Source organism: Peromyscus leucopus, chromosome 4, assembly GCF_004664715.2.
Source record: "Peromyscus leucopus breed LL Stock chromosome 4, UCI_PerLeu_2.1, whole genome shotgun sequence".
NCBI classification, from domain to species: Eukaryota; Metazoa; Chordata; class Mammalia; order Rodentia; family Cricetidae; genus Peromyscus; species Peromyscus leucopus.
The window spans coordinates 60886162-60898892 of NC_051066.1; the positions used below are offsets into that span (position 1 = coordinate 60886162).

Here is a 12731-nt window from a genome sequence, read left to right on the forward strand (position 1 = left end):
CCCTATAACCTCTCAGATAATGGCACCTGGGAACAACTAAGGAGTAAGAGTCATGGCACTCCCTCCCACCAGCCTCACTTTGAGACTCATCAGGATAGGATAGACACCAATTCCAACTGTACACTGTTGGCTAAATCAGAGGCTAGAACAATCCCCAAGGAGGACTTGAGGTTCCTTAGGTCACCACTCCTTTCCTTCAGCTACTGAGGGTCAACTGTGGGTAAGAAAATAACAAAATCTAACTAGCAAAATCATGAGAAATGAGACTGCAGAGGCAAAGAAAGGCACGTGGAAAAGAGGGAGGAGACGCACCCCAGGCCAAAGGCACAAAGAAGAGGCAAAGCCAGGGCAACTCCTACCTTAGAAGGGTAAAGGGGGCAGGAGTATGTACAAGTCTTGTAGTTGGCCAACAGATCCAGGGAGGGGAAGAGGAGGGGCCAGCCTATAAAGGAAGAAGAGAATGGGGCAGGGAAGGTGGGGGAAAGCCAGCTTTGAAGCTTCCTGTCAGTTTCAGACTAGCCACTTCATGTACATTCCTTCTGTTTCCTTCTAGAGGTTCATCTTCTCCCCAAAAGACAATCTTTCTGTTTCTTCTCAATCAAGAAGTGTTCCATGGCATTCTCTTTTTTACATAGCCTCTTGCAAACGGCCAAGTCAAGTTAGCAGATTTATCACAGGGTAAGAGGGGAGGGTTGAGGACAACCTTGGTCAGGGCAGCACCCCAAGGTTGGCCTGAAGCTGACAGAAGAGATGGAGTCTGTAGGTCCTTTGTGGTCCCTGCCTCGGACAGGAGGAACAAGAGTTCTCAATCCCAGTTTGAGGAGTACCTCACTTACTCGAGGGCCCTTGCCAGGTGGAATGTGCCACTGTTTCCAGCCTTCTTGGCTTCAAAAAAGCCACCAGATTAGGGAAGAACTCATACTTCCCATTATCCAAAACAAAATTAAAAGTTCCCTCCCCACCAGAAAGACAGTCTTGATTAAAGTCATCAGTTTGTCAGAATGCTGAATACCGCATACACAGCGTGCAATTTTCAGTTCTTCCCACAGCTTCCAGTGAAGAGCTCCACTCTCTCCCTCCCTCCACACAGGCCGAGGATCCAGGGAGGGCTGGCAAAAAGAGCTAATCTGCAGCAGTTTCTCAAGATATGCAAATAACTGAGTCAGGTTTCTTGGGGAAAACTGGAGGTAGGGGATGGGAGGACAGGACAATTAAACTTCAGTAGAAGATGTTGGGAATTGATGGAATGAAGGCAGCCACTCTGGGCTATAAGGGTAGGAGGCAGCCTGGCAGTTGGCACAATAGTCCAGCGAAGAAAGGAAAAAAATCATCAGTCCATTTCACCACCAAAAAATAAAAGTAATATATTATAAGCCCAGATGGAGCAGGTAGAGTGGTGCTAAATCTTCTGCTGTAGGGAGAAAAAAAAAAAAAGAGAAAGCTGTTAATAAGGTTGAGAACAGGAAGACTTGGAGAATAAAGCAGCTGAGTAAATCTGGAGGCAGGAAAGCAGCACACAACAAAGAACCAGATCACCCACTGCATCCCAGGCTTTGAAGAGGTCAGGATCACAGAAGCAGAAATCCTTGGGCCCCATGTGCCTCAGACAAGTGTCTCAGGCCTGATCAGATCAACATGATTGGCAAAGAGTGGGCATACAGAGGCCTCCTTCTTGAGAACCATTTTAGGGGTGACTGGAGGACATACCATGGGGGAGTAAGACACTCGGTCCCCCTCATCATCCAAAACCAACACATCCAACTCTTCCTCCAAAGATTCCTGCCCCTCGTCCTGCTGTGAACACATGCAATTTGTTAGTAAGAGAGCCAAGATAAGAACCTCTAACTATGTGCCAATCAGGGAAATCCCAAGTTTGTAAACAAACACTGTTAAAAGTAAAAGGGTAAAACACCCTCAAGGTAAGTGAAAGAACAGGGTGATGTATGATAGAACAGATTAGTTAATGTTAGTCACATCAATAACACTTGCAAAGACTTCCTCCAACACAATCAATGAAGAGCATCCCAAGAAACTTCAAGATGCATCAAAAACCTCTACTTTTTTTCCTGAAAACACCTACCAAAGAAAGATATTACCTTTCTCTGTTCTTTCCCCATTTCATATATCATACAGTTTCAAAACACTATCAGTCTCATATACACAGCAGTATATAACAAGGATTTACCATCAAGGGTGCTCCCTTCAATGGCTCCATATCACCCAGATCCCCAGATCGATCCAGTGTTCTGTTGTGGTCTCCTCTTTCATTCAGTGTGGAATAGTTGTTATCTAGAGGGGGAAAGTACACAGAAACAATATATTCCCTCTAATATACAATGTATCTGAATTAGGCACCTTGATAGAAAAGTGAGCTGTTCCAGATGCCCCAAAGCATTAAAGACTGATGCTTTTTAATGCTTAAACATAGCTTGAATATAATAGAGAAGATAATGTATGTGAAATACCCAGTACTAGAGATGTAGTTCAATGCTAGAGTGGCTGGCCTAGACTCTATGACCATCACTGCGAAAACAACAAAAGGATAACAATGAACAACAACGGTGTCCTATGGTGGGTAATACTAAAGAGATTGACTGGGCTTGCTTATAGACCGCTCTGAAATTAGGAGAAAACAGAAACAAACTGCAACTGGAAGGAAATGACAAAGCAAAACACATTAAGTTCAGCCTTTGGGAATGAAAAGTCAGAAGAGCAAAGAGGAAGGACATTCCAGTAGAAGGCTTAATATACCAAGGCTTTTAAATAATGCACAATGAGTTGTGTGTCCTGATGTAAACCTACAATTGCAGCACTTGGGAGATGAAGGGAGGAGGGTCCACAGGTGTTCAAGGTCATCCTCAGCTATATACTGAGTTCAATTTCAGTCTGAGATATGGGAGACCCTAATAATAACAAATTATAAAGTAGAATGATGAGACAGAATAGCAGGCAGGCAGGAGGCCCAAGAATTTAAGGTCATCCTCAGCTATATTGTAAGTTCATAGCTAACCTGGGCTATGAGACTCTGCCTCAAAAAAAAAAAAAAAAAAAAAAAAAAAGGCAGCAGCAAGTAGATCAACTAAACTGAAAGTAGAGAGAAAGAACAGAGCGAGATCAGGACAGATTATATGGACACAACAAGACTTTCTGAGAACATATGTTAGAAGAGGAAGATCAAGAGTTCAAGGTCAGGGACTGGAGAGGTGGCTCAGCACACTTGTTGCTCTTGCAGAAGAGTCTGGATTAGGCTCCCATCACTCACATAGTAGTTCACAACCATCCCTAACTCCAGTTCTAGGGGATCTTACCTCTGAGGGCACGAAGCACCACATACAGCAAACAAACACACCAGCAAAACACTCATACTGCATAAAAAAATTAAATAAACCAGGCATGGCAGCACACGCCTTTAATCCCAGCACAGGGGAGGCAGAAGCAGGCAGATCCCTGTGATTTCAAGGTCAGCTTGTTCTACAAAGTAAGTTTCAGGATAGCCAGGAATACACCGAGAGATCTTGTCTCAAAAAATTAAAATTAAAAAAAATGTTTTGGAAAAAAAATTAAGAAAATTTAAGAAAGATCATCCCATCCACAGAAACATGTGAAAATGCAGAAAAGAGCAGGGATTGATCAAATTTTATTATATTTCCAGATATCCTTTCAAATGGAGATTACCAATCACAGTACTTCAGGAATGGTAAAAGATAAGGGTATTTAGGGGGGTAAAAAGCTACAGGAAAAAAAAAATCCAGGCATGGTGGAGCATATCTGTAATCCCAGCACTTGGAGGTAGAGGCAAGAGGATCAGGAAGGAGTTCAAGATCAACCTCAACTGCAATTGAGTTCAAGACCAGCCTATGTGACTTGAAACCCTGTCTCAAAAAAAGAAAGGAAAAGAGAAAAGAAAAGGAGAAAATACCTACTCACCCCAACTACACACTATTCTGCAACATTAGACAGGAATTCATCACCTACCTAATGATTTTGTGTTTGACCCCATATTGCTCATTGGAATTTCTTCCCGGTCAGGTTTCTTATCTATATGGAATTAGAAAGTTATTCAAATCAAAATCCAATACACCAAGATCTATATTAATAGACATTTCTCTCTGGCATGCCATCCTTCCCTGCCTTTATTCAAATAAAGTTTTACTCAGCACATACTATGTGCCAAGTACTAATCACAGCCTACAGTTACAGGAAAGCCCTCACAGAACTTTGATCCCTTTCATACAGAACCTAAAGAGAAGAACATTTCAGAGGCCAGAAGACACCTCAGTAGATAAAGGTACTTGCTGCCAAGCCTGATGGCCTGAGTTTCATCCCTGGAACCAACTTGTGGAAGGAACTGATTCACACAAGTTGTCCTCTGACCGCCACATATGTACCTACACACCCAAACAAATAAACAAATTAAAAGTACTTCAGTAATCTGAGCTATTACATCTCAAAGCCCCTTTAGTCTTAAAATTATGAGGGTCTAGGCTGGAGATGTGGCTCAAAAGTAGGTAAGTCATTAGCCACCAGAAATAAGACCTTAGATTCAGTCCCCAATCACACACACACAGGAAATAAATTAGGATGCAAAGGACTTTTATCGTGTGGAATAAATACACACTACTATATTCAGAAGTGTAAACTTCTACCCCACTTAGAAATAAATGTATTACCTATCATAAACATCTTCGAGTTAAAAGGCACTGTGAGTGGACTGGCAAGGTGGCTCAGCAGATGAAGCACTGGCTGTGCCAGCCTGGCAGCCTGAGTCTGATCCCCAGGAGCTACGCAGAACTGCAAGAACCAGCTCCAGAGAGAGTTGTCCCTGAGCTTCACTGAAAGCCACAGTATGGGTGTGCCCACAACACATATCATGTACACAATAATAATAATTTTTAAAGAAAAGAAAACCAAGGTGGGGAGCACTGTCTAACGTTTTTGTATACCTCTTAACTTTGATTAATAAGCACACTCCCATAATTTTGGCACTTAGAAGGCAGAGGTAGGGGATCATTGCAAGTTCCAGGCCAGCCTGATTCTACATAGTAAGTTCCAGGCAACTGTAGGGTCCATGGGAAGACCCTCCCTCAAGAAAACCACAAATGAGTTAGCCTGTCTTGCCCTAGAATGGAACATTTACTCATACAGGAATCTGAAATGTCATGGCATTGTCTCCCCGCAAGATAATGGTTTATAGAACTATGCAAATGTTATAAAATTAGCAGATTTTAGTATGTATGTGTATTTTAAAAACACATTTGTATCACCACTTATATAATCATAAAAGCCATTTTTTAATTTGATATTTCTATTCTTAACACCTTATTTTTTAACTTTCCTATTATTACATTGTGTGTGTGTGCGCGCGCGCGCGCGCGCGAGCACGCGTCCATCCATACTAGAATATGGATATAGTGGTCAGAGGACAAATTTCAGGAGTCAGTTCTCAGGGATGGAATTAAGGTTGTTAGGCTTAGAAGCAAGTGAGCTGACCTGCTTAGCTACCTTGATGGCTCTAGAAAAAGCCTTTTAAGCACTGGGAAGTTACCAAACTCAGAAACATGAATTTTATTTTCTTTGTTTTTTGGGGTTTTTTTGTTTCTTGGTTTTTTTTTTTTTTTGTTTTTTTGTTTTTTTTTTTTTTTTGAGAGCAGGGTCTTATTCTACATCTCAGGTTGGCCTAGAACTCCCTATGTAGCCCACGCAGGCTTCAAACAAAGAGCAATCTCCCTGCCTTAGTCTTCCAAGTGCTGGAATGAGTCACCATACTCAGCCAAAATTTTAGTGTTTACTCAGGTAGCAAATACTGACAGTTTTTTGTTAGTGGTGTTTTTATTTTGGTGTTTTTGTTTTGAGACAAGGTTTGTTTGTTTGTTTGTTTGGGATAAGGTTTCTCTTTGTATGTAACCCTGGTTGTCCTGGAATTCAATCTGCAGACCAGCCTGGCCTCAAATTCACAAAAGATCTGCCTGCCTCTGCCTACTGAGGGGTGAGATTAAGAGTGTGCACTACCACAGTCCTGCTTTGGCCCCAGTTTTTTAATCAAAGTGATAAGGTTTCCACATTTATTTTTGTGGAAATGCTTGCCAAATAACCATGTCTCAGCTGCTTCATAAAGTAAAATAGTGCTCTATTTTTTTTTTTTTAAAAAAAAGGTAGTCTAATAAGTTAACACCTATAGTCTGCCTCAAGACAGCCACAGTGGCTCCCTACACAGCACAAGTGCTGTACATGTTCTCATTAGCACTACACATCTAAACAACGTGCATTTGGGGGTATTAATGTTTACAGCTCCATCGAGGATGCTCCTGAATGAAGATGGCTTTTTATAGAGTATATGGCAATGAAAATAACTTGTTCAGATCAGTGTTGCTACCCTCATTTATGCTGAGCAGCCATAGCAAGCACCACTGTTCCTATGCCTTCAGCACACATGTCCAAGAGTTTTGGGGCCCTCGTACCACACTCCAAAGCCATGGGTCAAATCAAAAATCAAATCAAGGTAAAAAGGGTTACAGTACATAATTTCAGTGAAAGAGAAAAAATATATACAATACAAAATATATAATTCATCTATGGTAAAGTGGTTTAAAAAGCTCTAACTCACCTAGAAAGCCCTGCATTCAATTTCCAGTACCACACAAACACAAAAACACAAGCACACACACAGAGCTATAACCTAAAATAGCAATAGTGGTGCTTTTCTCTAGGCACTAGAAATAACAGACTTTCTAGTTGTCAGTAGTTTTTAGTTTTTCAACTGGAAAAGCACTAATAATTAACCAAGCACATTAATCAACAGAACACAAAATTTTTAAAGAGGAAGAAATGAAACAAAAAAACTATGCCTCGCTCTCTAAGTCCACAGGCAAATAGAGGAGCCACACTCAAGCTCACCAACTGCTTTGATTTTGGTTTTGTTTTCTTTTGAGACAGAGTTTCATGTCGCCAAGGCTGGCCTTGACATACTGATCCTTCCTCCACCTTGGAGTCCTGGACTGGGATTACAGGTGTGTACCACCATACCCTTTCCTGCCTGTTTTAATTTCTAAATTCAAGCCTATTCTCTTACATATTATAATATGTAAGATTACTGAGGCAAAGCATTACTCCAAAGCATAATTCAGGGTCTAGCTCATTTTAGAAATACATACATACCCCATTTCTTAGTTAACAAGACATTAAATAATGGTGGGAGCACCTCTTGTTTACTATACCTGATTTTTGGTTCCGGTCAATGAGTGGGAGAGTGCTATCATCATATGAATGGCTGCTCTGGCTTCTAGATGCATTGTTTAGATTCACCTGGAGGCAAACAAACATAGTATCATAGAAACCTGAATATACCCACTTCTTTCTGTCCCCTCCTCCTAACCATGCACCTCCTGCTTCAGAAGCTCTTAAGGACCATTGATTTCCTTCTCCATGATCACCTGTCCTAGCGCTTACTCACACATTCTTCCCCTAACAGGCTTAAATCTCTAGGCTCCTATTGACAACCATGACTCTTCAGAAAAAGAATCGGAGGCTAGGTAGTAGCACTTATCTATAAGGTTAGTACTTGGGGGATGGAGGCAGAAGAATCAGAATGGTAAGCACATGTAAGGGTCAGAGTACATCATCACTATTCACCACCACCAGCATCTACTGCCATGTTCAACGTCAAGAGAGTAGAACAATATCAGCAAAAGTAAACTGTGGGCACCACTGTATTAAGAGGTAGTGTGGCAAATATCTGAAAGACTTGTGTTTAGTATGACAGTCAATATCAGAGGCACTAGTTAAGAACCAAAGGAGAAAAAAAGCCAACGCTTTGGTGAAGAGTATTGCACCTGGAAGTCTGACTTCTTCCAGCCTTCTTTTTCCAGTGGCTTCCGAAGCTCCTTATAGCCCCAGATCGTCTGCAAGACAAGAGCTGCTGCCCGGACTTCTTTTTCTGAGCGATTCCTATGGAGGAAAGTAACACCATACAAAGTTTGGCTATATATAAGACCAGGGAATCTTGACCCTGTACCTTCTAAGAAGTGGTTCTCAACCTTACTAATGCACAACCCTTTACAGTTCCCCATGTTGTGGGGAGTCCCCCAACATAAAATTATTTTCATTGCTACTTCATAATTGTAATTTTGCTACTATTATGTATCATACTGTAAATACCTGTGTTTTCTGATGGTCTTAGATGACCCCTGTGAAGGTGACAACCCCAAAGGGGTCATGACCCATAGGATGAGAACCACTGCTCTAACAGCACAAAAATATAAAAATGTAAAATGGGTGAAAGTAAATTTTCTCAGAATTGTATATTCTGTCTGAAACACTGACTAACTGGATGTGTAAGAGTCCATTATCAATGTACAGACCAACATTAAGAATGAAAATAGACCAATATCTCTCTACACGTCACAGGGTAATATAAGGGGAAGTAAGCTCAGAACAGTAAGCTCAGAACAGAAGAGGACAGCTCCTTTCTGAAAGCTCTTCTCTCATACTCACATTCTTCCAGTTGCGATTAAATATAAGCTCACCCTGATTTGTTGATCAACACCAGCTTCTCAATACCCTGGGTCTCTCGAAGCTTTTTGGCAGCTTCCAAGTTCTCAGCAATAACTTCATTAATGGTGTTCAAAATAGAGACCACAGTATCTTCAGAGAAATTCCAAGAGGAGTTCTGCTGACCTCCCGGCAGATTCTTTACCAAGTTAGGAATGGCATGTTTGCCTATAGCAGTAAGACAAAAGTAACACGTGTGGGGAGAAAAGCCAGTCAGGTCAAGGGGAGCCTTCCAGTACATTTTAGAGGAATCAGGTCATGTGTGAGCTCTAGCCATACAAATCAACTTCATTATCACAGAAGATCATATCAAAGGGGCAAAGGACATGAGACAGCCATGAACTCACTGCCCTTCTCCTTCCTCAAGTGCAGTAAGACAATGTGATGCTGGATATCTAAATACACTGCCTGGTCTCTTCACACACTCTAATCAAAATAGTATGTTCAGTACTATAATATGATAATTCAATAGGACAGAGTTCTTTATGAATTTAAAAAAAAATCAACAACTTGGGCTCTGCCACTAACTAACTATGTTAATTCTGGGCAAATGAAGAAATAGAAAATTTCTTAACAATGACTAGGGAAAGAAAGAAAAAGCAGATATTCAACAAATAATAGTGGCTATAATGTAGAACCATTAAACCATAAACCTTCACCAATACTCAGATATATAAACTAAGGAAGAGTGTAACATCCTTCTCTTCGATGACATCAACAAATGACTAAACATTTGCTGGAATCCAGGCACTGTGCTAGGCACTGATTCAAACAAATCCTTACCAATTAATTCTTTGTTCCGAGCATCCACTGCCAGGTTTCTCAGTGCCCCAGATGCAGCTTTCACTACTCGTTCATGTTCACTGGTCAGGAGGTCAGCTATGGCAGAGAGAGCCTTCTCTTGACGCAGAGCAGAGCGGATGTATCGACCATACTAGGAAGCACATGGGAAGTGGTGAGAAGGTGACGAATGGCATCAAACTAGTTATCTAAGTTCTTTATCTCCAAATCCATTTTCTCAGAGGTACTCACTGTCCAGCGCCCAGCACACAAGTTCTGGATAGCTCCAGCGGAGGCTTCTAGGATGGCAGGCGTCTTGCTCTCCTTAAGGAGTGAAATGTATATTCGCACCACTTCTGGCTGAAATAAGAGTTCATAGCCTGTACAAGAAGGGGCAAGACAGAAGATGTCAATCAATGCCTACAAGCCAGGCTCTGGCTGCCTACGTTCTGCATCTCCATCATTAGGCTCCTTCAACTTCCCTATCAACTCAAGAGCAAACAAACTCAGAGGTTTGACTCTACTTCTCTTTCTTCTTAGGTTTTTATTGTGTCTTTTAAGACAGGGTCTTGTAATGTCACACAGACTGGCCTCAAACTCATAATCTTCCTGTCTTAGCCTCTCAAGTGCTAGAGTAGCCTATGAAGTACTAGGACTACAAGCACGTACCACCAGGCCCAGTTGATCCCATGCCTTAAGGATAACTAGTGTAGCCTGAAGCAATGTACACACTTTTAATCCCAGCACTTGGGAGGCAGAGGCAGAGTTAGAGGCAGGTGGGTCTCTGTGAGCTTGAAGCCAGCCTAGTCTACAGAAAGAGTTCCAGGACAGCCAGAGCTGCATAGTGTGACCCTATCTCAAAAAACAAAGCAAAAGGGAAAAAAAGAAAAAGAAAAAGAAAAAAAAACACCCTAAAATAACTAGTCCATGGTAAAAACAAAACAGACATCAATTCTATCATATTCAATTCCTTTCTCCTTCCTCCTTGACTTGTACCCCATAGCTAACTTAAGCCTTGTTTTCACTGTGAGCAATCAGGCTTAATGATTCAACTTCTCAAACAAATTATTTCTAATTTAACTCAGTAACTCGCCTCACCATGAATATAACTAAATGAAAGGGACAGCCTGAGACTTAACACCCTTTAATTAAGGTCTTCTATATTTATGGAAAGCTAGCAAGTTCATATTCATTGATACAGTGGCTCCAAAATCCAAGCTGTGATAAAGAGATTTTCTTCTAACAGTAAGGTCCAATATCCAAAAACTACAGTGGGTACTTACTGGCTAAGTTTCTGTCTTTTCTTGAGGCGTTCTCTCTCTCTATTCTAATCTGGCTATTAACTCACAGCAACCCTCCTGCCTCAGCTGCCCAAGTACTATTTGCAGACATTACCATTACACACAGCCTAGCTTCTGACTTGAGACTAAATACTGTGAATTTTCCCAATACTTCAACATCACTTCAAATCCAACAAGTCAGAGACAATTATTAAAATAGTGCAAAAAATATATTACATATGCAAAAACTATATCTGAGATCTCTGGAGACTGAGAAAAAGGATAACTCACCTCGAGCAGGACTAGTTCTTTTAGGGAAATCCACTGTATCATTTGCTGGATCCTCTGTGGGCTTTTTCCCTATAAAAATGGGGAAAGGGTAGAGAGAATTTGGTAAAGAACTTTTAAAGAAAGTTTTCACCTGTTTTTCTTCCTTTAGTCAGAATCTTCAGATCAGAGATGCAGCATCAAAACAGGCAAAAGAAGGGAACCCCACACACACCTGTCTGAACAGGTGTGATGCAGAAACAAGGGCCAAAACCAGGCAGTAGATTGGTACAAAAAGGATAACCACTTTTACTGCTATTAACTGAATTCTGATAACAGAGACTACTGCCCAGAAATAGCATGTCAAAGCCACAACCCAGAAGAGCTAAACTTATTTCAATGCTTTTCCTCAACTAAATTTTCCTACATGCATCCACAGGAAAGGGTTAGACAAGGAAATACTGGGGAAGGCAAAAACCAAAACATGCACATTAGAAGGAGACAAGTGCCTTAAAAGATTGCACTCACCTCTGGAGAACCACTCATCTTCCAGTGCATCACCAAGGTGGAAAGCGAGGAGAGAAATGAAGGAAGAAAACGCAGGAGAAAGATGTCAACAGCATCATGGGCAAGTTCACAAGAAAGCAGAGAAGGAGGAGGAAAAGGGAGGAAGGCCCCAGATTAGTTGAGCTCTTATCCTTCACTGCCCCAGTGCCAATACACTAACAACCATCACTGTCATCACATCATCACCATCATCACCACCACCACCACCACCACCACCAAAATCAAAGCATCTTGACCAAAGGAAGCAGCAGCAGAGCAAAAGGACAAGTCTCCACTAGGTAGACTTCCAGACTATTTGTAAGTACCTATAAGGCTAAGTGTTCCTCCTGTCCCATATAAAGAACAGGAACTAAGACTCACCTTTGCCCTTCTTGGCCCCAAAGCAACTGGCAGCATGTGGCCCAGTATTGTTAGCCACACTGGGAAGTGCCTCTTGGTAACGTTCTGCCTGTGGGATTTCACGGTGGACTTGATATGATAAGTTCCGAAGGAGACAAACACAGTTCTCCACAAGCTTAGGGATACAAAGCAAAAGGTTCAATTAGAAAAGAGAATGCCTATGACGACTTGTCAAGAAATTCTGTCTCCATAATTTGAATATTAAAATATCAATCCTAAAATGCATAACTCAATCCATCTTCTCTCAGGTCCCCTTCTCAGTCCCCCAGGCTCCTCAAAACCCTTGTTATCTTCAGGCTAACAGAAGGTCTAATTACAGACATATAATGGCTTCTGCAACTACATAGTGATGCAACATATTTAGGTCATTGTTTTCCCTACTTAAAAAATGTATAGTTGCCGGGCGGTGGTGGTGCACATCTTTGATCCTAGCACTTGGGAGGCAGAGCCAGGCAGATCTCTGTGAGTTCGGCCAGCCTGGTCTACAGAACAAGATCCAGGACGGGCACCAAAACTACACAGAGAAACCCTGTCTTGGGAAAAAAAAAAAAAGAAAATGCATAGTCTAGAAGGCTACTAAGCAGCTTTAATATATATGTGTGTGTGTGTGTGTGTGTGTGTGTGTGTGTGTGTGTGTGAAGAAAACTATCTTTGAGGCTGGAGAGATGGCTTAGTCATTAACAGCACTTACGGCACAACAAGCCAGGCATGATCTTGAATGTTCCTGTAAAACCCAGTGCTATAGGAACAGAGACAGGATTGCTAGGGCATATTTGCTGCTAGCCTAGCCAAAGAATACAACCTCCAAGTGAGACCTTGCCTCAAAAGAATAAAGTGGAGAGTGCCTGAGTGACAAACAAGGACACTAATGTTCTCCTGGCCTCTCCTCTT

General features: G+C 41.6%; 1 protein-coding gene across 15 annotated transcripts in view; it reads right to left on the bottom strand.

Moving 5' to 3' along the window:
- Window positions 1-542: 542 nt before the first annotated feature.
- The window catches only part of Ctnnd1 (catenin delta 1), a 52744-nt gene continuing 40555 nt past the window's right edge, over window positions 543-12731 (bottom strand). For 3 of the 15 annotated variants that reach the window (XM_037204924.1, XM_037204920.1, XM_037204919.1), the window contains 12 exons: window positions 11802-11955; window positions 11403-11420; window positions 10899-10967; window positions 9580-9707; window positions 9331-9481; window positions 8523-8715; window positions 7830-7944; window positions 7215-7302; window positions 3976-4038; window positions 2186-2289; window positions 1708-1794; window positions 543-1411 (listed from right to left, as the gene is read on the bottom strand). In XM_037204924.1, the coding sequence (XP_037060819.1) occupies window positions 1400-1411; window positions 1708-1794; window positions 2186-2289; window positions 3976-4038; window positions 7215-7302; window positions 7830-7944; window positions 8523-8715; window positions 9331-9481; window positions 9580-9707; window positions 10899-10967; window positions 11403-11420; window positions 11802-11955 (1182 nt within the window). In that variant the 3' untranslated portion in view covers window positions 543-1399. The remainder of the gene's footprint in view (window positions 1412-1707; window positions 1795-2185; window positions 2290-3975; window positions 4039-7214; window positions 7303-7829; window positions 7945-8522; window positions 8716-9330; window positions 9482-9579; window positions 9708-10898; window positions 10968-11402; window positions 11421-11801; window positions 11956-12731) is intronic. The other 12 variants (XM_028894175.2, XM_028894174.2, XM_028894182.2 and 9 more) reach the window with 9 other exon arrangements.